The sequence below is a fragment of the Argiope bruennichi genome, chromosome 6 (genome assembly GCF_947563725.1).
Source record: "Argiope bruennichi chromosome 6, qqArgBrue1.1, whole genome shotgun sequence".
NCBI classification, from domain to species: domain Eukaryota; kingdom Metazoa; phylum Arthropoda; class Arachnida; order Araneae; family Araneidae; genus Argiope; species Argiope bruennichi.
The window spans coordinates 66,134,429-66,158,230 of record NC_079156.1 but is presented as its reverse complement, the minus strand read 5'-3'; the positions used below and the strand labels follow the sequence as shown (position 1 = coordinate 66,158,230).

At 33.5% G+C, this 23,802-nt stretch overlaps 1 protein-coding gene across 4 annotated transcripts in view; it reads left to right on the top strand.

Moving 5' to 3' along the window:
* Nucleotides 1-23,429, top strand: part of LOC129971050 (retinal-binding protein-like) — a 65,802-nt gene extending 42,373 nt beyond the window's left edge. For all 4 annotated transcript variants that reach the window (XM_056084519.1, XM_056084517.1, XM_056084520.1 and 1 more), the window contains 8 exons: nt 289-382; nt 2,868-2,962; nt 6,423-6,495; nt 10,617-10,697; nt 13,137-13,223; nt 16,913-17,019; nt 19,907-20,204; nt 23,219-23,429. In XM_056084519.1, the coding sequence (XP_055940494.1) occupies nt 289-382; nt 2,868-2,962; nt 6,423-6,495; nt 10,617-10,697; nt 13,137-13,223; nt 16,913-17,019; nt 19,907-20,204; nt 23,219-23,325 (942 nt within the window). In that variant the 3' untranslated portion in view covers nt 23,326-23,429. The remainder of the gene's footprint in view (nt 1-288; nt 383-2,867; nt 2,963-6,422; nt 6,496-10,616; nt 10,698-13,136; nt 13,224-16,912; nt 17,020-19,906; nt 20,205-23,218) is intronic.
* Nucleotides 23,430-23,802: the final 373 nt, after the last annotated feature.

The following is a 23,802-nucleotide window of genomic DNA, read 5'->3' as shown; positions in this document are numbered from 1 at the left end:
TTAGGTGAAGAAATATATTACCTAACTACCTATTTTTAGTTTACAATTGAATATATTTCCAGCGTGCTTGAAATATTTTGATATAAAATAGATCAATGAGCTATCCTGCATATAATTGATTACTAAATGCCTTATCAGCTTAAATTAATTTTTCATTTTTAAATCTTTATTATCAAATTTTTTTATAAATTTTATTTTCCATTCAATATGAATGAAATTTTTACTCATTGACGTAAATTTCATGGCACAATGAATTAAACAGAAATTTTAATAAATACTCTTTTCAAGGTTCTTGTGAAATATGTTTCCACTTGCTTGATGTGTTTCGATAAGACAGGATGCACCGTTCGATACATTGATTGCGGTCGATTAGATTGCAAAGGTGAGTCTTTTATTTTGATAATAATTATGAATAACCCGTCCAGTGCTCGGTTTCTAACTGATAAATTTAATATTCGTATTCAGATAGAAAGTCTAGCGGAAAATCCTGAGATTCTAAGGATTTTTTCAAGTGAATTCCGATGTTTTACAGTTGTTGACGCTGGTTATATAATCTCTAATGGAATCAATGAAAATATCAGTTTGTAAGTTTATTTTCCAATTGCAAAGATGAAAAGTTAATAGTTTATATGTATGCTATACTCTTGGTGTCATAAAATACTACGAGATTTATTGCCTCTGATAGGATAGTCATGACAGAATATGGCATTGGATAGTCAAGTGAGAAGCGATTTCACAGAAAATTCGAGGAGTACGCGGACCTGATGTCTAGTACCTCACATAGGTCAAAGGCAAAATCATACAGTGGCCAAATTATTATGACCTCTCCCTTAATATAGTGTTAGACCACCTTTAGTCCGTGATACTGCTCGCATTCTTCTTGGCACAGATTTTGTGAGATATTGGTAAGTGGTAGGAGAAATTTGGCCCCATATCCGATGAATTGCACTTTCCTGTTCTTCCAGATTGGATAGCACTAGACATAACTGTCTGATACCCCATTAGATCTCATCCCAAAAATTCTCAATTGGATTGCAATCCGATGATAGGGTGGGCGAACGAAGGCAGGTAAAGTCAGATTCATGTTCTTTGAACCATCTGACGACAATACCAGCTGTATGACAAGGAGCATTATCTTATTGAAAGTATCCATCTCCGACAGGGTACACCATTAACATAACAGGATGTACTTAATCTACGATAACACTTAAATACCCTTGGGTATTCAGACATTGTTCCACAGTAATCAAAGGACCCATGCAATGCCAAGAAAACATTCCCCAAACCTTAATATTGCCTCCACTAGCTTGAAGTATTTTGGCAATGCAATTGGGGTCCATGCTTTCGTGCTGTTTTCGCCATATCCGAACCCTACCTGTAATTGAAAATGCGATTCATCAGACCACATGACCCTTTTCCAGTCATCTACTGTCCAATCCTGATGCGCCTTTGCTAACTGGAGTAGTCTGCTCTTGTTCAAGGGTGACAGCAGAGGCGTTCGAACAGGTCATCGGCTCCCATAGCCTATACGGTGTAATGTGCGCCGCACAATTCGTTCAGAGACGTTCGCAGTTGCTCCTTCATTAAGATTCTCCGCTATTTGATGCACTGTTGCTCTTCTGTTGGAGTGAACAACTCTGACAAGTTTCCTTTCAGTTCGAGTATTCAGTAGTCTGTGAAGACTACAAGTCTGACGTTGAGACTCAGTTTTCTGTTCGGTAGTCTCTGTATACATTAATAACTACTGCTCTCGAACATTTCACAAGAACAGCCGTTTTACTGATACTGGTTCCGACGCTTCGAGAGCCTACAACTCAGTTAAGTCATGTTTTTTGCCCTTATCTTTGCGCGTAGCACAGTGCAATTGATGTTCACTTGCCTTGCATTCCCTTTTTGTAGCTATCTCGCCCTCTAGAGGCAACACTGCGACGCAATGACTCATTTTGCATAAAACTGTCAGGTGGTCACACTAATTTGGAGACTCAGCGTATATAGCACTTGATAATGATATGTACAGATCAGTAACAAAGTCATATGATTATATGTCAATCGTACTTTCAAATCAAAATCAAGGTCCTATAGATTATAAAGCAAGTCTTCAATGAGCCAAGTTCTCATGTTGATAGAAAAACTGTGTAACTTCTCACTTTTATAAATGCACAACGTTAAACTTATAAGAACCATCCTATATTAGAGCTCGTATAGCATGAACTAGAGACAGAATGTTGTCTTAGACATAGGATAGTCATGTGAGAAGCGATTTCACAAAAAATTTGAGGGGTATGCGTGTTTGAAGCCTTGTGCCTGGCACAGTTTAAAAAAAAGATCATATATGGCATATGATAATGATCTATACAGATCAAGGGAAAAGTCATATTGATTATTGTTCAATCCTCCCAAAGCCAAGGTCATACATATTATATACCAAGTCTTCAATGAGCCAAACTCCCGTGTTGCCAAAGAAATTGTTAACCTCTCAGTTTTATGAGTACAACAAAGCTAAATTTATAAGAACTATCAATATTAGCACTCGTATAGCTTAACTTTGTCAATACATAAGCGGTACAACCTCCTACAAATCAAAGCCAATCCTTTAAGAAACGAGGTTGTACCAATCGCGGTAAAACTTGCTTTCGAAAACGGTATGTCGCGTTATCGGCAGAGGGTAACTCAGCCCTACATCATTACTTGATTATGAAGGTAGAGAAAACTAATCACCAAATCAGAAGCTTCTCATAACCAGCATAACATAAAAGGGCAACATATTTAAGTTTACTAAAATTTAAACGAGAATTTTCACGCTTTGGGACATATTTCAGATGTTAATATCATATTGAATTGGTAATAATAGTTTTTATTTCTTCAAGGTTTATGGAATTGTGCCAAAAAGCAGGACTGTCTGAAGTATTTTTCTTATCGTATCGAACAAGATTTCCAGGAACTTCGGAAACGGAACGAAAAGGTATTATTTCCTTTTAAATGATAAGTTCCAATGACTTTAAAGACAGGATTTTTTTTTTCATAAATGAAGTAGAAATTTTCATGATCATTCAGTAAAATTACATGCGTTTGAAAACAAAAACGAGTTTCCGAGGGTTTTTTTTTCCGGAGAGACAATTGTTAATTACCTTTGTAGGCTTTAACAACATGGAGAGTTCAGGCTTCATGATTGCTTTGACTGGAAAATTAATAATTAACATTAACGGATAATTCATAAATAATATACAATGTTCTGGCAGGGAAAGTCTACTCAAAAACAGGCCAAGATCCAGTAATGCAAAGTCGGCAAATGCAACTGCAACAATTACAGAATGAGTAAAATACCCACGCAGGATATACACCTTCCAACCCCATATCTACATCTCCAACATAACAGGTCTACATTCGCGGAATAATAGAAAAGAAAGCTCCCTGAGTATAGAGTGTAGCAACTTTTCTTAATGAAACACACATATTATCTGAAAAAAGATGAAAACAGAAAGAAGAAAAAGATTTGTCACCACTTAATTACAGATATCATTGAGCAAAAGTAATTTACCCAAGAGAAATTTATCTCCTATGTAAATTAGAAAGAAAATCAGAGAAAAGGAATCTACTGCACTGATATACAAATGCCATTAGGCAAAAGCAACTATAGTTAATTATAGAGCAAACTAATCACCTTAACCATAGTATTTGGGCAGGGCATGTTTGCGACAAAATGGAACTAAAACACTTCCAGCAGTGGTTTGGGGAAAACTGCAGGGAATAGCAGTTGTTAATGTATTGGAATGTGTATTCCTTTGTGTGTTTGTGTAACAGAACATCGTCCTTCCCATTTTAAGGATTTCAAACCATAGTATTTGGGCAGGGCATGTTTGCGACAAAATGGAACTAAAACACTTCCAGCAGTGGTTTGTGGAAAACTGCAGGGAATAGCAGTTGTTAATGTATTGGAATGTGTATTCCTTTGTGTGTTTGTGTAACAGAACATCGTCCTTCCCATTTTAAGGATTTCAAACCATAGTATTTGGGCAGGGCACGTTTGCGACAAAATGGAACTAAAACACTTCCAGCAGTGGTTTGTGGAAAACTGCAGGGAATAGCAGTTGTTAATGTATTGGAATGTGTATTCTTTTGTGTGTTTGTGTAACAGAACATCGTCCTTCCCATTTTAAAGATTTCAAACCATAGTATTTGGGCAGGGCATGTTTGCGACAAAATGGAACTAAAACACTTCCAGCAGTGGTTTGTGGAAAACTGCAGGGAATAGCAGTTGTTAATGTATTGGAATGTGTATTCTTTTGTGTGTTTGTGTAACAGAACATCGTCCTTCCCATTTTAAAGATTTCAAACCATAGTATTTGGGCAGGGCATGTTTGCGACAAAATGGAACTAAAACACTTCCAGCAGTGGTTTGTGGAAAACTGCAGGGAATAGCAGTTTTAAATGTATTGGAATGTGTATTCTTTTGTGTGTTTGTGTAACAGAACATCGTCCTTCCCATTTTAAGGATTTCAAACCATAGTATTTGGGCAGGGCACGTTTGCGACAAAATGGAACTAAAACACTTCCAGCAGTGGTTTGTGGAAAACTGCAGGGAATAGCAGTTGTTAATGTATTGGAATGTGTATTCTTTTGTGTGTTTGTGTAACAGAACATCGTCCTTCCCATTTTAAGGATTTCAAAGAACTTTTACCCTATAACTTAGATGCAGTTATCTAAAAGCAACGCACCTTATTGGATTCCGTTTCGGTGCGGATGAACATCTTCTATTGTCTGTTGCAAGCAGTAAGACCAAACGATAAATGCATTACTGCTCTTTTAGTGATACGTATATTGTATTTCCTTTCTTTTACACGTAGTACAGAGAAAGTACAGTAATCGTCAAAAAATTCGAACTCGAGATTTACACATTCCTGAGTTGGGAAAACTCGGCCTGTCTCTATTAAGGTATCTCTAAAAAGGCTTCAATCTAGGCAGATGAAACATGGTATACGGTATTTATCTCAAATGTGTAGGTCTCTATCAAATTTGGATAAAAATACGCTCAGAGCAGGTCTGTCTGTCCGTTTGTCCGAATATAATTTGTCACAATAACTACGAAACGAATAAAGCTATATAGAGGAAATTCGGTACACAGATTTAATATCTGTAAAGGACACATCAAATTTTGAGCAAAATCTTAATGTCTTGACCTTGACCGTCTGTCCGTGACTGAAAAACGCAGCAACTTTAATGTATCAAATTTGGTATGGGATTTTGTGACTACAAGTGTAGTTTTGTGTCAAATTTTTGTTTCAATCGGTTGATAGAAACGCGCATAAAACATAAATTCGGTTTTTAGATACTATTAACCGCATGCTAGAGATAAATAACCAAAAAACTCGATTAAGATGACACGAAAATTCAGCCTGAATGTTAAATTCACGCCAAAACTTAACATTTCAGTATCATGTAAGGCATTTTAGGGATGAAACCTTCTTGTGAGAATATGCTAGTTTTGGGAAGACAACTTCCGTAAGGCATCATGTAAGGCATTTTAGGGATGACATCTTTTTGTGAGAATAGGCTAGAAAGTTTTGGGAAGACAACTTCCGTAAGGCATCATGTAAGGCATTTTAGGGATGACATCTTTTTGTGAGAATACGCTAGAAAGTTTTGGGAAGACAACTTCCGTAAGGCATCATGTAAGGCATTTTAGGGATGACATCTTTTTGTGAGAATACGCTAGAAAGTTTTGGGGAGACAACTTCCGTAAGGCATCATGTAAGGCATTTTAGGGATGACATCTTTTTGTGAGAATAGGCTATAAAGTTTTGGGGAGACAACTTCCGTAAGGCATCATGTAAGGCATTTTAGGGATGACATCTTTTTGTGAGAATACGCTAGAAAGTTTTGGGAAGACAACTTCCGTAAGGCATCATGTAAGGCATTTTAGGGATGACATCTTTTTGTGAGAATAGGCTAGAAAGTTTTGGGGAGACAACTTCCGTAAGGCATCATGTAAGGCATTTTAGGGATGACATCTTTTTGTGAGAATAGGCTAGAAAGTTTTGGGGAGACAACTTCCGTAAGTCATCATGTAAGGCATTTTAGGGATGACATCTTTTTGTGAGAATACGCTAGAAACTTTTGGGCAGACAACTTCAGCTGATTTTAAAACTGTAAGCAAAATTTAATTTCTTTTTAAAACGATAAACAGTGGAAAATTCTTTTAATAAAATTAAAAAAAACTATTTATTTGAAATCAGAAAGAGTGCACATTTTTAATGACCATTTTTGTTTTTATTTATTAATTATGATCTTATTATTTAATTTTTTCCCTTCACAGGTCTATTTTCTCTATTTACTTCTTCTAGTTATAATATCATTGTTTAGAATTTTAAAATTTTTTGATACGGATAACTGATTCTAATCATTATTGTAAAAATCCTTTTCAGCTTCAGAAACAAATTTTCTTACCGATATTTAATTTTGAAAATCTGTCTTACGCTACTGCCACCAACATGAAAAGTAAGTTTTTTTAAAAAATTTCTTAGTGATATCATTTCCTATTTAATTTGATTCAATTTAATATTTCTGATTACTAGGGGAGAAATACAAATGACACTCACAAAATGCTTTATTTCTTTGAAAAATGTTAAATCTATTATTTGAAAAAAAAAATACAGATTAGATCAAACAATATTACATTACTACGATAATCACATGACTAAATAATATCAGATTGTTTGTTGACACTGATGGATTGGCGGATGTGACGTAACTATCACGTGATTTTAAAAGAATCTATTTTTGTAAATTAGAAGATGAACGGAATCAAAGTTTAAGAGTTGATTTCTTTCATATCTAGTTACATTTTGCTTCTTCTTAACAAGCGATTGCAGACATATCAGTAATGGAGGCACACCTTATTTTCAGACACGAAAAAAATTTGCACTTTTGTGTGAATCCCAGTTTGTCTTAATTTTGCTAAAATAAAGGTGCAATGGAAGAAAGCCAACATTATGAGAAAGGATTAAAGAGTTTTTTTTTTCAACCACCGATAGTATATATAAAAAAGAAAAATCTAGAAAACAGTATGAATTTAGTACAAAAAATTATTTTTGCGTATGGTTACTTTTCAACATAATAACCATGAATATTCACACATTTGTCATGTCGGTGGATCAAATTTTCTGTCCCCTCATCAAAAAACACTGGCACCAGTGGCGTGAGGTGGGTCTTAATATTCCTCTGAATCTCCTCATTAGTTTGGCAATTCTTTGAGGAAAAGAATCTGAAGCAAGACTGTCTTAACATTTATATTGCGAATTCGGGATCTTGGAAAGCTAATCGGCCATCTTGTTGTCTAGGATACCAGAACCTACAGTTTTTTTTTCTAACCATTCGATTACATGCTTGAAGGAAATCTGTTGTGCCAGATTTGTGTCATTTTACTTTTTCTTCAATCACACCGTTAGGGCACATCAGTTATGAAAGGGAGAAGTTGCCTTATAAGTAAGCAGATTCTCTCTTCTCTGGTGGATACTAGAATGGAGTGGGGTCGAACTATTTTCACTTCAATTATATATTGTTCCCCTTTATTGGGAATAAGTAAGCGGTTGGGCTCCATCGTAATGCAGGTTGTTTTGCGATCCGAGTGACTTTCATCTCTTCCCTTAATTAATGAGCACTCTAGGAGGTTAAAACTTCCAAATTTATGAAATTCTTAGTAGCATTAAGACCTATATATAGTTTTGGTAGCAATTTTCTTCTGAAAGAATATCAGATATCTGATGCAACGATATGACAAATGCCTAAATCTTTGTGGGGATTATGTTAAAGAGGGACCATGATTGTGCAGACCTTTTGTAATAAATTCCTTTTCTTCTCTTCTCTTCTCTTTTTTTATGGTCTTTCGGAGGTTAGAATAAACGGTTTTCATATTCCCCTTGTTTATTTTATATCACCTTCTGAGTAATAAAATCGTTCAAAAGGGCTAGACTCGGCTTTTTTAAAACAATCAGGAAGAAAATGCGCCCTACATTTGTATTTATTACAACTTTATTATTTCGACTAGATGTCTATTTTATACCTATCTCTTTGTTAACAAATGCACCCACATGTGGGAGTGAAGGCCAGCCATGAATTTCTTACAGCCATGTTACCATCACGGCGCAGATGCAGGACGATTACATGATTTTAACAAATCTGTGAAAATTTTGAATGGAATGATGAAGAAAATGATTTCTTCCTGAAATACTCGACTGTCCTAATTCAAAAGAATCTCTACATTTTGTATAAGGATGTAAATAAGAAAATTTTTTTAAGGATATTCAAAGCTTGTAAACGCATAACACCGCAGTATATAATATTTGAAGCGTGTGATATTCATACTTAATACAGTGGTGGCCAAAAGTGTGGACATTTTTTGAAAGTTTCATGTTTTTTAACTTTGCGTGCTTGTAGAATATATTAATTTTCACTTAAATACAAATGTTTATATATCAAATTGAAGGTAATTTAATGTAAAATTTAATAACAAAAACAGTATTACAATATCTCTATTACAAAAAAAGTAACGCTCATTTTAGTAAGATCTATCTTAGATTTGCAATACTTAGTAGGATAACCCTTATTTTTTAAGACAGCTTCACAGCGTCTTTTCATCGAGTGAACGAGTGTTTGGAGTTCATCTTTCGTAATCACATGGTGTCAAGAATCAATTATAGATTCAAGAAGTTGTCTTTTATTGGAGGGACGTTTTTTTCGTACAAGAATTTTCAAACGTCGCCACAAATTTTCAATTGGATTGAGATTAGGACTGTTTCTTGGCCATGGTAATACATCTATGCCTTTATTTTGAAACCATGCTTTGCATACTTTTGCTGTGTGGCATGGAGCTGAATTCTGCTGAAAAATAAATGGTGATTTGTTGGGGAAGAAATACCTGATGGAAAGTATCAATTTTGGTTCCAGGACAGTTTTGATGTATTTTTTGGCATTCAGGATGCCATCAATCACTTGAATTCGGCCCACACTATCTGCAGAAATACATGCCCAAATCATCGCATTTGTTGTAGTTTTTATAGTTGCTTCAATGCAATCAGGATGAAGTCCTTCACCTACTCTACTTCTCACATATTTTCTACCATCACTACCAAAGAGCGATATTTTAGTCTCATCGCTCCAGATTACTTGCTTTCATTGATTTTCTGACCATTTAATGTGTTCTTTTCACTTAACTCGTTTTTCACGTTGCTTTTTATTTAAATATGGTTTTTTGCTTGGAATTCTAGCTTGTAGTCTAAATCCTGATAACCTTCTTCTTATTGTTCTTGAACTTACTGCAATACCCGCTGCATTCATTTCACATCTAATGGCATCTGATGAAATTTTTCTATCTTGAAGGCATAGCCGTTTAATTTTTCTATCGGCAGTAGCCCTTGTGCACTTTTTTCGGCCTGATTTGGCCTTATTTTCCACTGATTTCGTTTTTTCATAACGTAAACAGAACTTTCGTACACCAGAACAAGTCACTGAACCACCAACTTGTCTTGCAATTTCAGCATAAGAGAGGACAATTTCTCTCACTATGTCAATTCGGCTTCTTTTTGTAGATGTCCAATCAGTTCTTCTTGTTGGTGACATTGTTTAAAATTAGTATAATTAGAAAAAAGGACTTAAAATATTCAAAAACAGCAATACTCTATTTAATTGAACTTGTATGCATCATTCCGCAAAATATTTCCACAACAATAACTATTTTACATACCAAATAACCTAAACTATAGTTACAGACATTTGATGGGTCCTCAGAACAGTGTTTGTGTTTGGCTAGTACGCTTTTATTACAAAACACGTCATTATTCAAAACGATTTGTGTTTGTTTGTTCTACTAAAATGAGCGTAACTTTTTTTGTAATACAGATATTATAATACTGTTTTTGTTATTAAATTCTACAATAAATTACCTTCAATTTGATATATAAACATTTGTATTTAAGTGAAAATTAATATATTCTACAAGCACGCAAAGTTGAAAAACATGAAACTTTCAAAAAATGTCCACACTTTTGGCCACCACTGTATGTGTATATTTATATTATTTAAAATAATTTACTCTTAATTTTAGTAAGAAAAACTCACATTCCATATCATCGTAATGTGCATCGAATCAGAACTTAAACAATATAAGATATTATTGTAAATTAAATAAGAAATAATTTTAGAAATTTATTTAAAAAATGAATAGATTTTTTGAAAAAAAATAATTTATTAAAAGCTAATTTATTTAAATTTTAAAATGATGTATTTCATTTTTGGAATTTTATACTCCAAAGTTATTGGTGAAAAAAGGTGTAAAAATGCAAAATTTTAATTAAATATCTAATTAAAATTTTGAAATTTTTTTTCTTAGTGTGTGCTTTCTACCTTCTTTGGTTTTCGGATATGGTTTGAAATAATACAAAACCCCTAAAATCAATTTAAGATCATGAAAAATATCTTTTAGCAAAAAATTTTTTTATAAAAAGTTGGGCGAAAGTCAAACTATCCAGAAGCAATCCTTCCTTGTTTATTTTCTTCTCCACCCCCTTTTTATTGCCCTATCAAACAGTACAATTCTTATTTTCGAATAATCTATTTTTCAGCGCTTCAATATTGCTTATATTTTTTGAAGGGCTATGTGGACAATTTTCCTGAAAGACTGAAATGTGCATTGGTCATCAATGGTAAGAAACTTTCATTACTTTAGTTTCAAATTACTTTCTTCGTATAGAATGAGTAAAATTGCGCCACTGAAGTACAAATAAATATCATTTCATACAATAAGATACAATATACATAATTAAGTTAATAAATATCAGTTGATATTTAATACCATACAGTGTAATTATGCAAAATTCGAAACTAACAAAACAAAATCAATATATCACTAGTTGATATTTAACTATTAAAAATCGGATCGGATGTCGATCGGATGCCAAATTAGTGATCTCAGGGCTTGGCGACAAACTTGGTGACAAATTAAGCGACAAAATAGATAATAACGGAATCTTTCAGAATTTTGGTGATAGAGCCAATAGGAACCGATATATGCCTGACTGTTCCAGAACGTTCTCTACCCTGTTCTGGGAACTATAAAAGGCGGCAATCTAAGCTAAAGACAATCGTGTATAGAGTCATTGAGCGGTTTAGAGTCACATAGCGAGTCAACGGCGAAGCGCAAGCGTTGCGTGGAGCTCAAGCATTTGGCGAATTGAGCTGCGTGCCGAATTTTGGGGTTTATTATAGAAGCAGCATCGAGTCGTGTATGGAGTAGCCAGTCGTGAAGTAGTGAGTTTGCAATTGGATACAGCTGAATCTAGGAGACAGTGGGGAATTGCAGGCGTTTGGAGTGATCGTAGAGTGTAGCTACGTAGATTCCCTCCTCCTGCTGAATTCTTTCTGGTCGCTTTGTGTGCTATGGTTATTATTACTAACGATTACTACTCGTGGGCTATTGTTTGTTGTATTGTGTTGCTGTGTATTGCGTGTCTTCGTCTACGTATTCGTGTCTGAGTATTTGATTCTTCATGCTAATAAAGTTGGCACTCGTTACTAAAGACTGTTTATTCAGTTGACTGAGAAATCGAAAGAACCCCGAATTCATAACAAAATACATAATGATATTTCTTAATTTAATTTTAAGCCCTAATCCTAATTACTTTCCTAATTTTTATACTAAATTAGACTGTGTTTACTTAATTCTAAAACGTTCTATTATTTCTTAAACCCATTCTGACTTTTTAATTATTTTTAACTCGCACTTAATAAAATTGCTGATTCCGGGGTTTCCATACTAAGAACGAAAAGATAAAAATCCCTATCACCCAAACCAAGATACCTAAGATTCCTTTTGCTAAGTCTACACGTGTCAAAGAAATCTCTATCAGAATATCATAATAAAATCACTGAAAGGAAAAATTTCTGACATTTTTCTCTTGTATCGCGATGTAAAATAGACGTCTCTTTATCATAGCCTCTCCTATGTATAAAATATGACGAAGTTAAGATTTCAAAGGTTTCTTTTTTTTCGGACGCGCATCTGCAAAAGTGTTTGCAAACACACACACACACACATACATATATATATATATAAAGTTAAAATGCTTTAAATAACGTAATTATGTTCCTTCAGTCAATAAATATACATAAAAAAAATTTAAGTTATTTTTAGATTCCTGTATTTCATTACTGTTATTTAGTAAAATATTTCTGACAAAATAACATTTTAAATGAAAAATATTCCCTCTCCCATGACCCAAATTGACCAAATAAAGAAACTTTGAATACCATTGTTTTACGCAATTTTAGACCATTTCAATTGGAGCTTCGTGGAAGATCGGTCAGTTGATAAACATACTCTCCTACTGATATGATCATTGATTGTCAAAATAAGAAGATTCGAAGATTCTTAACTCGAAAAATTTTAATCACAAAATAGTTTTTTTTTGGGGGGGGGGAGGCGCAAAATATCAGTGAGCCAGGAATATTTTTTCTGCAAATAATTAATAAGAACCGGGAATATGCATAAAAACTTAGACTTCTTAATTCTTTCAGCCGTACATTTCACCGACTCAAGCGAGAAAAATTTTAATCTTTAAATGGCCTAGACAAGTTCCTAATTGGAAGCATACATCTATCTCTAAGAGCTTGGTTATCAGTTGGTGAGCCAGGATTCGAGCGCAAGCATTATTTTTAAAGTTTTATTTAAGCATGCGCATTAACTATTCACTTTCATATACAATTGCAGTCAAAATACCATTCATTTACCTAAAGAAATATTTTTTTTTCATATTTTGTATGACACCAGTTTCAAGTTGCTATTCAATACAGACGAAATAACATCTAGGATAAATATGACACAATCAAATCATGAATATATTTGAATATAATTTTAGTTTTGGACATCAATTCATGTAATTTCTATGTTAGTACAATAATCTTTTTCCAGTTAAATGGCTGATGAAAACGAATTTTACTTTTGCAAACGTTTCATTTTCGGAATAACTTTCTAAATGGATATGCTACTTCGAAGATGAGAAGAAATTTTCTATTTCTGTTATAGTCTGACTGATAAACTGATTGAAAATTAAGAGAAACCATCGTAATTAAATTTCCTGTTTCAGCTCCCTTTTATTTTGTGTGGATGTTTGCAGTTTTCAAGCAAGTCCTTCCTGCTGCAGTTCTTCAAAAAATACGGATCTACGGAGCAGGTAATATACTACTATTTATTTTATTGATTACGGCTGAAGTTATGCGATTTCTGTGCGTGAAAAGAGTTTACTTGTTCATACATAAACATGCTTTTCAAGTGAAAGAAAGCATCTTTGAATCATTTTTAATAACCTTTTGCACCCCAATAATCTTTAAACAATTTTTACTTTCTCATATGCGTAGTATAGAGAAAGTATAGTAATCGACAAAAAGTTTGAGCTCGAGATTTTGTTCGAAAAACACATTTTTGGAAAATGTCGATCTGTCTGTCTGTGACAAAGAGAACTCAAAAACGCTTTGAGCTAGACATTTGAAATTTGTATATGGTCATCACATAAAATTTGCAAATTGTTATCAAATTTTGTGTAAACTCTGTTCAGAGGAAGACCGTCTGTACGGATGTTCGAATATAAGATAACACTGTACCTTCAATACAAAGACAGCAAGACTGATAAGATTCCGTACACAGAATTAACATCTATAGTATAGACACCTAACAAATTTGGAGCCAAATCGAATAAAGGCTTGATTGTCTCGCTGTCTGTCTGTACTTTCAGAAACATGTAAATGTGATAATTAGAAAACGCAATGACTTAAACATATCAAATTTAGTATTGGATTTTTATAAAGAAAAAAAAATCTAAAGAACAAATTCGATTTTAGGATATTATTAATGACATGCCAGTGATTAATCGCCAAAAAACACGCCAAGGATGACACGATAGATTCAGTAAAAATGTTAAATTCAGGCCAAAAATTAATATTTCGTTACTATTGTGCGTTAATGTTATGCAGGCGTTCTCTGGCATGACAAGTTTATTAGAGAGTAGACGAGAAAGTATAAAGGAGACCAGTCCTGCTGTTTATTTTATATATAATCAGAGGCAAAGGATTTAAAAGTAATAAAACCTGCGGTAGTAGTTTCACCGAAATATTCTCGCATATCCTCTGAAAAAAATGCTACCCCTCCCCCTTCCTGCTTTAAACTGGGGGTCTTGAGCAAGGATGCTTAAATTTTTATTTTCAAACCCTCACACATAAAGTTTTATGTCTCTTAGTATAATAAAGAATATTGAATACGCCTTATTGATACCATTATATGATCAATTAAAACTAAAATTCGATCCAGGATCACAATTTTAGTAATAGAATCACAAATCAAAATCGAATTATTCTAGTTGTGGAGGATTGATATGAGCGAGGATAGAACCTGGGACCTTGTGGTTAGCAGCCCAGTAATATGACCACAATACAAAAGCAATTGCTCACGAAGCGTAGCTGTTAACTGGCTTATAAGCTTTCACCACATAGTCATTGCATTCTTGAATTATAACGGTTATATGCTCTCCCTCCAGTGAGTCGGAGGTGAGATGAACGATATGCTGTTGAGTGGTGATGTATTTATTAGCTGTTGAGTCTAATGCGCCTGTACCCATTTGAGTAGTGTCAAGCGTTATGGCGAGTGTGTGTGGGTGAGTGGTTGCTGTTGCTGATGCGCCAAGTGAGTCTGATGGCTTTGTGTTGCTGCGTCAAGTGAGTATGACGACTTTGAATTGCTGTGGCGCCACAACAGCTGTACGAAGGTTGAAGGTTCATCGTCCGAGGTCACCAATGTAGCGAATTGGTATGAGCGAGGATAGAACCTTGTTGCTCGCAGCCCAGTAACATGACCACAATACAAAAGCAATTGCTCACAAAGCGTAGCTGTTAACTGGCTTATAAGCTTTCACCACATAGTCATTGCATTTTTGAATTATAACGGTTATATGCATGCAAAAGTACATAGTTACAGACTGTCGGCACCTTCTCGGATTTGGTTTAAAATGAAAATGTGGGTCTAGATTTTAGATGCTGAATCTGTGCACTGTCTTTTCCATCTAAGTCTCTAAATTCTATAGTTCTTGTGGTAACTCATATTCAGACAACCGGACAAACATACTTCCTGCGAATGGATTTCATTCAAAGTGTGATAAAAAATCTACAGTTTCGATCTAAAGACCAGATCTATATCTCATCCATCCAGTTCAACGCATTATTGAGTTAGTGTGTTATCGTAAGCAGAAAGACAAAATTCCAAAAATTGTTATTCTGAATTCGATTTTTTTTTAACCATCACAATATTTTCTCTTTTTTACATACGGCAAAATAATATAGTTAAAGCTCATGCAATTCTATCGCCCTAAACACAGCAGCATGATAATGTTTTAGGCTTATAATCCAGTCTTATTTTGCTATAAAAAATCCATAAAAAAAGTCCATAAAGGTATTTTAATGGGTTAAGTTATTGATTGGACCTCCAAAACAAATCATTATATTTGCTTCCAGATATAGGACCAGAAACGAAAGGAATGTAGTGACAAAGCTGATAATTCAAATGGATTATTTATTTGTTTATCTTTATATATCATATTATTGGTGCAATTGCAATGAGCACACAAAAAATAAATTTAATGATTGTCGCAAAATTCGTAAAAATAATCATAATCACTGAAACAGTGAAAAGGATTGGTATAAAACATACTTTCAAACATTTTTTAAAAAAATACTAAAATTACATGGCATTATTAAAATTAATTATTATTGAAAAGTTACTTTTTGAAATTTTAAAGTGATCTAAAAATAATTTTCGTGCAATCACGCATTGCTACATTATTCTAGAGAAAACAAAATGTTCAGTTAATTTCTAAATAAAAACCTAATTAAAATTTTAAAAATAACCTTTCTCATTAAGTTCTTCTCAAAAAGTAACTACATACTAAATTTGTTAGCGCTATATCAAGTGATCTGTCTTTGTACAGAGTTTTAAACGATTTTTTCATCATCACGGCTTTACATTTAAGAACCCTTTTAAAAACGAATTTCTCGATTAAAGCAGCGTGGATTATTATAAGGGTTGCTCAAATGAAAAGTGAACAAGTTGAATGAAAAGACTATTTTTATTGTAAATCAAAAGAAATCGTCATGGGCGTTGCAACAGAGGCGCCATCGTTTAGGGAGCAGGTCTATGACTTTGCTGTAGAAAGATGGTAATTGATTCTTGAGGAAGTCCTGTACAGCTTCCTTCCTTCGTCCTCCGAATGGAAACATGTCTCCTGAAATGCTCTTTTAAGAGGCCCAAAGATTTGGAAGTCACAGGGTGATAAATCCGCAATGTACGACTGGAATTCTTCCGCTTCTTCCCAGCGGAATTATTTTTCAAGGTCGTCTGGATTTCACGGGAGAGGTGCGGGCGTGCATTGTCATTGTTGGATCATTGTTGTGTGAGAAGGCTTGGTCGTTTGCTTTTGTTTGCTTTCTGTAGTTTCGTCAGAATATACTGCAGTATTGTGTTGAATTGATATTACTCCCTTGCGGCAGGAAATCAATCAAGCGAAGTCCATAGAAATTGAATAATCAGACATCGTATGACATCGCGTTTTTCTGATTTGGACGCATCCCTCTATTGTAGATTTTACTTTTGATCAATTTCCTCTACCAGAAGCAGTTTCTACTGTTGAACACCGTATGCAATGCGCACCTTCTACCACCCTTTATATCCCTGTACAGTAGCGCTGTTATAGCTGCAGTCATTCTGACGCAATCGCAAGTGTCCACTTTTCATTTGCACAACCCTTATAGAAACTGTATCTATTTGAAATTTATTTGAATTATTAAACAATATTTATTTGAGCTATTTCATTTCATTCAGACGGTTGGAAAGAAGAGCTCCTGAAATTTATCGACGCAGACGTTTTGCCTGCGTTCCTTGGAGGAAATAAAACCGATCCGGACGGTAACCCCCTCTGCAAAACCATCGTGAGTTACTTATTCAGATTTTATTATTTTATTTCATCATATATGCTTCTTCCTTTTTGCTGGCTTCGAAACAAATATTTTGGCATGAATATCTTTAGAATTTAAATACAAACAGTAAGGGATCGACGATTTTGACTTAATATTTTTTTTGATGACTTGATGATTTTGAATTGATGATATTTTTTTTTTTGATAACTTGACGATTTTGACTTCCTGATAGTTTTTTAATGATTGGACGATTTTGACTTGATGATATATTTTTTTTGATGACTTGACGATTTTCACTTGATAATATTTTTCTTGATTGCTTGACGATTTTGACTTTTTGATAGTTTTTTTTTAATAACTGGACGATTTTGACTCGACGATATTTTTTTGATGACTTGACGATTTTGACTTGATGATATTTTTTTTTTGATGACTTGACGATTTTGACTTCCTGATAGTTTTTTTAATGACTGGACGATTTTGACTCGACGATATTTTTTTGATGACTTGACGATTTTGACTTGATGATATTTTTTTTGATGACTTGACGATTTTGATTTGATGATATTTTTCTTGATGACTTGACGACTTCGACTTGATGATATTTTTCTTGGCAATCAGATTGGAAATTAAATGCTCCTTTAGAAAATCCGAGGCGCAACGACTAAACGAAGCTTGGTTCACGAGATACGAGGAAGTTTCTAGAAAGTTCCATTGTGAAATTTATAAAAGACGGACAACTCCACTGAATTTCAGTCTTAGTTTCGATCAAAGTATAGAACATGGTGATTCTAGTTATCTCTGCGACTTAAAATCTTTTTATTCTACAATTCGAGCTCCATTGCGATTAAATTTTGAATATATGCGTATGTTCTCACACATTTGAATCTATGACTTTTTAATACCCAAATTATCTATCAATTAAATTGTCTCAATCCAAGGGTTATAATCATTTTACCGCCTCTCTTTCAATGAAATGATTGTGCTTGGTGCAACAGTGTTAGCAATGCAAAAAGGAATAGCCTATTTTTCATTAATAAAAGGCAAAATAAAAACGAATTAGTTTCTTAAGACCTTTTAAAATTATGAGCAAATAATATCGTTTTCAGTGAAGATTATAAAATAAAATTTCTTCAATGTGCAATTCATTTTCGGAAATCTTCAGACCAATGTCAGTAATTCTATGAATTTTAGCCTTTGAATAAATTGAAACTTTTATAAAAGTTAGTGAACAATAATTTATGAAGAAATAATAATAATTTGATATTAGCAAGAATTTAAGATAATTTAGACAGTTAGTCGGACATTTATTCAAATGAGGAGAAGTGATGACTTTTTAATCCTAAGAAATGAATAATTAGATGATTTATGCAGTGATAAAATTATCAAAAGAACATATTTTTTATAAGATTTCATAAGTATGTGCTCACTCAATAATGTGCAAATATTAAAAAAAAGGAGTAAGAATGAAAAAAAAATTATAGTAAAAATTGTAAGTGTCCAAAACCTTTCTTTTCCCTTTTGATTTCCTTTGTAGAAGACAAAAGGAAAAAAAATAATCGCATTTCATAGAAAAAAAAACCTCACTCTGAAAAACGATGAAAACCTTTAAATAAACTGGGCAAAATTTTTTTTCTATTACGATTACAATTACGATTTTAAATGTTACCTATTTAGCATGAGATATTATGCACTAGTTTCATAATTCTGAATATTTTAAATATCAGTGAAAATAATAATATAAGAAATTCAATACCATGAAAGCATCGCAGTAATAGTGCAGAAAAATCTTGAGTTAATAGAGTAAAAAAATTTACTGAAGCAACTTAAACAAGTAAAAAAGATCCGATATTATTTTATATAATACGATATAAAGGCATAGATATCAAATCAAAGGTAATATTGAAATTTAATTGGAGTAATTTTGTATACATACTCCAAAAAATTCCGGATTTTGTTTCATTATGGAGAACAGAATGCAAAGAGAACAAGTTCATGTGTTGTCTTTTTCGAAGTAATTGTTATATGTGACTACGTATATTTATCAATGTTCGTATTAAATTGCAAATAAGAATTACAGATCTCTTTTTGTCACTTTCTCCCGTACCTTTTCCGATGCACATTTCTAAAACTTGAAAACTGTTTTAACTTATAACTAACTATTATAACAATTCTTTATACGAGAAAAAACATAGGGCTTGAAATCAGTAAAATAAGTTAGACTACTGTAATATGATTGCTGTTTGTTTTTTGACATCAGAAAGGACTTGTTGTGCATTATAATCATGGACCATTCTTGATTTGACTTTCCAAAGGTCTTGTCACTGGCGTCTTACCAAATAATAAAGATTTTCACGATAACAAACTCGGCAATTATATCAGCAATTTTTTGCAGACATTTTTCACAATTTCTTTGATAGTGGCTGTTTGGTCATTAGCTGTTTGACATTAAAGCCGCTTTGATCTCTCATCGTTTTACAATCTCTCGTTTCCATCCTTAAACTCAATTTCAACCATCGACATTTCACCATAAGCTAATGTAATCTTTTGAAAAGTCTCTGTGAAAGAATTTTCAAGCTACACACAAAATTCTGTGAAGCACTTGAATGCCGTTCGAAATTCAATATTTTTTCACCGAGACAGAAAGTTCTGAATAGCTCAAATCACGAACAACACGCATGCTCTTTACATCTTTCAAACGAACAAAATCTGTCTGGATCAATTAATCACATGATTAGACAAGAAAGTTCTATACTTCACTTTTTCAGGAGGATATTGTATAATTAATTTACATTTGGAAAGTCTTTTACGCAATTCCTGAATTTTTGAATTAAGTAATGTAACTAATTTCATAGAAAATATTTATTTAATAATTATGTTCCGCATTTTTTTTCACTAGGTAAAACATGGAGAGCCAATCCCTAAAAAATATTACATGGCGAACGAAAAGAAAAAATTGAGAGTTGGCTGTGAAAAGTTGACTATCTTACCCTTCTCTAAAGAAGAGATCAGCTTCGAAGTCAAAGAAGAAAATTCGAATCTCCAGTGGGAATTCGAAGTAAAATCCAGAGACATTGACTTTTCCTTGCATTTCAAAGGAGATAATTTTGAAATTGTTGAACTTATTCCCAAACAGAGAATAGACACTAATTTTGAAACTGAGAAAGGACTCTTTAAATGTGAAAAAACGGGAACATGTAAGTACATAAAAGTGCTATTTTTATCTTTATATTATCCAAAAAGTGCTCTTCAGATAAAAGACATCTTATCCCTACTAAGCTATGATGTTGGTCAAAGAGATTGCCAAGCTATAGATAACTCTGATATTTTGTACCAACATTTCATTGCTATTTTTGTAACATTCATCATTAGGATAGAGAAAATTTCACGATCTGCGCCAAATTCCATCAATCTTAGTGGTAAATGTTGGCTCAAAATGGAAACAATATCAGTATTTCAATTTGCTGATGATTTCAAAAGAAAATTCGCGTAACATTATTCAATTTTTTAAAATTAAATTGTGAGAAGTCTTACTGTCATTTAGGAAAAACTGCCTCATCACTCTAAGCTATAATGTTGGCACTATTCTGTTTTCGAGGCCAAGATTTAAGATTAAGGTCACCAGAATTTGGCGATCTGTGATAAATTCGAGAGTCAAATCGCCAAACTACCGATAACTTTGGTGTTTGGTACCAATATTTGTTTTGTTGCCTTTTTTGTGTCTTTCATCGTTAATATAGAGAAAAAAAATTCTGCTATCTACGCCAAATTCTATCGATCGTAGTAATAAATATTGGCTCCAAACTGGAATAACAATAGCATTTCAATTTGGTGACGATTTCAAAAATGAATTCATATAACATAATTCTTTTTTTTTATTACCTGTGGTAGAAAATTGTAACGAAATGCTTTCTCATTCAATATATATCATTTTTATTATTTAAAAAAATTATAAATATACTAGCTTTTTATAAAAATACTTAATTACAATCAAAATAAAAATATTTTTACCAATTTGTAATATTACTTCTTTACACAGTCTGTATAATATTGGGGAAGGGAATTTTACAGACATTTGAATGGATACTGATTCAATGATCCCGGGTTTGACGTCTCAGTGAAAAATTTGAAAACAAAAATAAAAATTCTAGAAAATACAAGAATTACAGCATTATCTGTATCAGAACTCAAAATATAAAGATCCTTTTAGAGAGTCAATACTCTATCTTGGAGACTATTTAAGCAGATGTTCTCAGTACGTCGAGTGAATTCTTCCTTTGGAGTGCTGATCATAATGCGAGCTCTCTACCTGTCACTCTTAATGAGATTATTTTCGATTTACTTTATTCTTGCAATTTTTACAGTACCGTTCCTTTTTGTGAGCTCGTTTGTATTTTTGCCACGTATTCTTCGTGTTTTTCGTAGAATAAAACAACATTTTCTTATTATCCAACGTGGTGGACTTTTCCCACCATACGCTCACCGGAACAATTTTTCCGCAATTATATTTTTTCTCTAACTGCAACCATGTAGCTCTGCCCTCAAAATAATTCAATAAACTTATTTATATCGTTACAATATTAGTTGCCTACATTATGGTTCAGAGATTTAATAGAATTAAGGTATTATGATACCGATCACTAGTCGATGGTTCAATTTTAACAGATCTTCTCCATAAAAAATTATAAAAAGATCGAAATTAAAACACCCATACTCTGAGCTCTCTATATAGAGAACTACTCAGTGTAAAGACTCCAAAATTGTTGAAAATACTATTCAAGACATGGAGTGACTGATTACACTTTTTTTAAAAATTAATTTAGGAAATAACAATAGATGACGTTGTATAATAGAAAAATGCCAAAAAGATGCAAACAATCACACAAAAAAAATGCGATATGGAATTTTTTCATTCTAATTTCTATTACTCAAATGATAAAGATGAAGATAAAAATGTGAAGAAATTCAAACTGTCATTGTAACTGCAATTTCGCACTGTAATCACAAAAATTTTCATAAATCCTTGAATTGCTGCTACTGTTCTAGGCACAAAAGGGATAAAGCTTGTAAAATGTCATTCTTATCAGCGATGGCTTCGAGCTTTGCTAGTGAAGTTGTTTTATGAAAACAAAAGAAATGCTGCAGCTGCAGTTCGAGCGTTTCGTTGACTTGAGAATTTACCCAAAGGCCAGCAGGTACCAAAACATGCTAAAAAATTTTGTAGTATCCCAAATGCAACAGCACTTATGTCTTAATTCAATTACTTTTATGCAAGATGAAGCGCCTCCATACATTGGACTCTGTGTACAGCAATATCTTCGGCAGCATTTTACTAATGTTAGAGTAATTAGTCGTGCGCTTCCGGCAACCTAACCATCTCGTTCTACACATATTTATCCCTGTGATATTTGGCTTTGGGGATATTTAAAAAATGTTGCTTATTGTGGACGTCTGCTGACATTCGGCAGATTTGAAAGAAAGTAGCATTCTGCATGTGAGAAGCATCTCAATCAACCAATCACGATCCACAGTTGAACAAGCTGTCCATAGAATGCAGATTTTACACCTGGAAGAAGGGAACCATATTAAGCAGTTTCTCTTGCATTGATAATGTCCTTTGATTGAATGTTTGAAAAGTTCGATTTGGTTTGGTTTGGTTATATTAACGTCCCGTTTGAAGCAACACTAGGGCTATTTTGGGACGGACCTCGTAATTTGGAACCGCGGTCAGATGACGAGGACGACATCTGAGCTGGCACCCCCTCTCCACACCACACCACACCAGCGGGAGGACGTTTGGTCATGACGGATTTAACGTGCAACAGACCCCCTTACACGATGGTTCTTCGGTGGAATCGGGTCACGAACCTGAAACCCTCCGGTTCCGAAGCCGAGGCCTTACCACCAGGCCACCGCGGCCCTTGAAAAGTTCGAATAAATTGTGTTACAAATGTGTATTTTGAGTCTTTACCGCGTATTTTTTGTTGTACAGCGCCATCTATCGGTGTTCCTGGAACTTTTTTTTCGAATAACTCATCTGCCCATGACTTGAATTGTATGTTCAACAATTTTAGAGCCTTTACACTGAATAGTTCGCTGTATAGAGAGCTCAGAATTGGGTGTTTTAATTTTGATCACCTTGTATTTAATTAACAATCTCGATGTTGCATTAATTCACATTGCATTGATTTTTATATTCTTCATCTTTCAGATACAATGTTATTAGATAATACTTACAGCTGGATTCACTCGAAAGAGGTATATTACAAAGCAGCAATTAGACCTCCGAATGATGACAAAAACGAGCAGTGGGACTAGGACTGGAACAGGACGAATAACAGTAGAAAATGTTGAAGAAAAAAAACTAAGAAAAAGATGATAGAGCTTTGGCTGTAATGTAAAAGGAATAAACGTTTGTGTAAAACTTAGCGCATTCATTTTTATCCAGTATACATATTTTTTCCTTTTTTACATATCCAAATTGTATTTATAAAAACAATTTTATGGATTAAAAGTAGACTATATTTCAAATCAAGTTCTATCGAAATTTTATGTTAGATCATTTCATTTCAACAACCATCAAACAAAACGACTTTTATGAGGAAGTGGAAAATGACTTTCTTAAAGATGCATGTAGTTTAATAACTTTATTAAATATTAATACCTTTCATACCCGTTTTCAACAAGAAAGATATTCCTTTTTATTTTCTCGTACACGAAATAAAGAAAGAAAAATAACTGTAATTTTCAAAAAATTCCAACTCAAGATTTTGACGAATCTTCACATTTCAGACC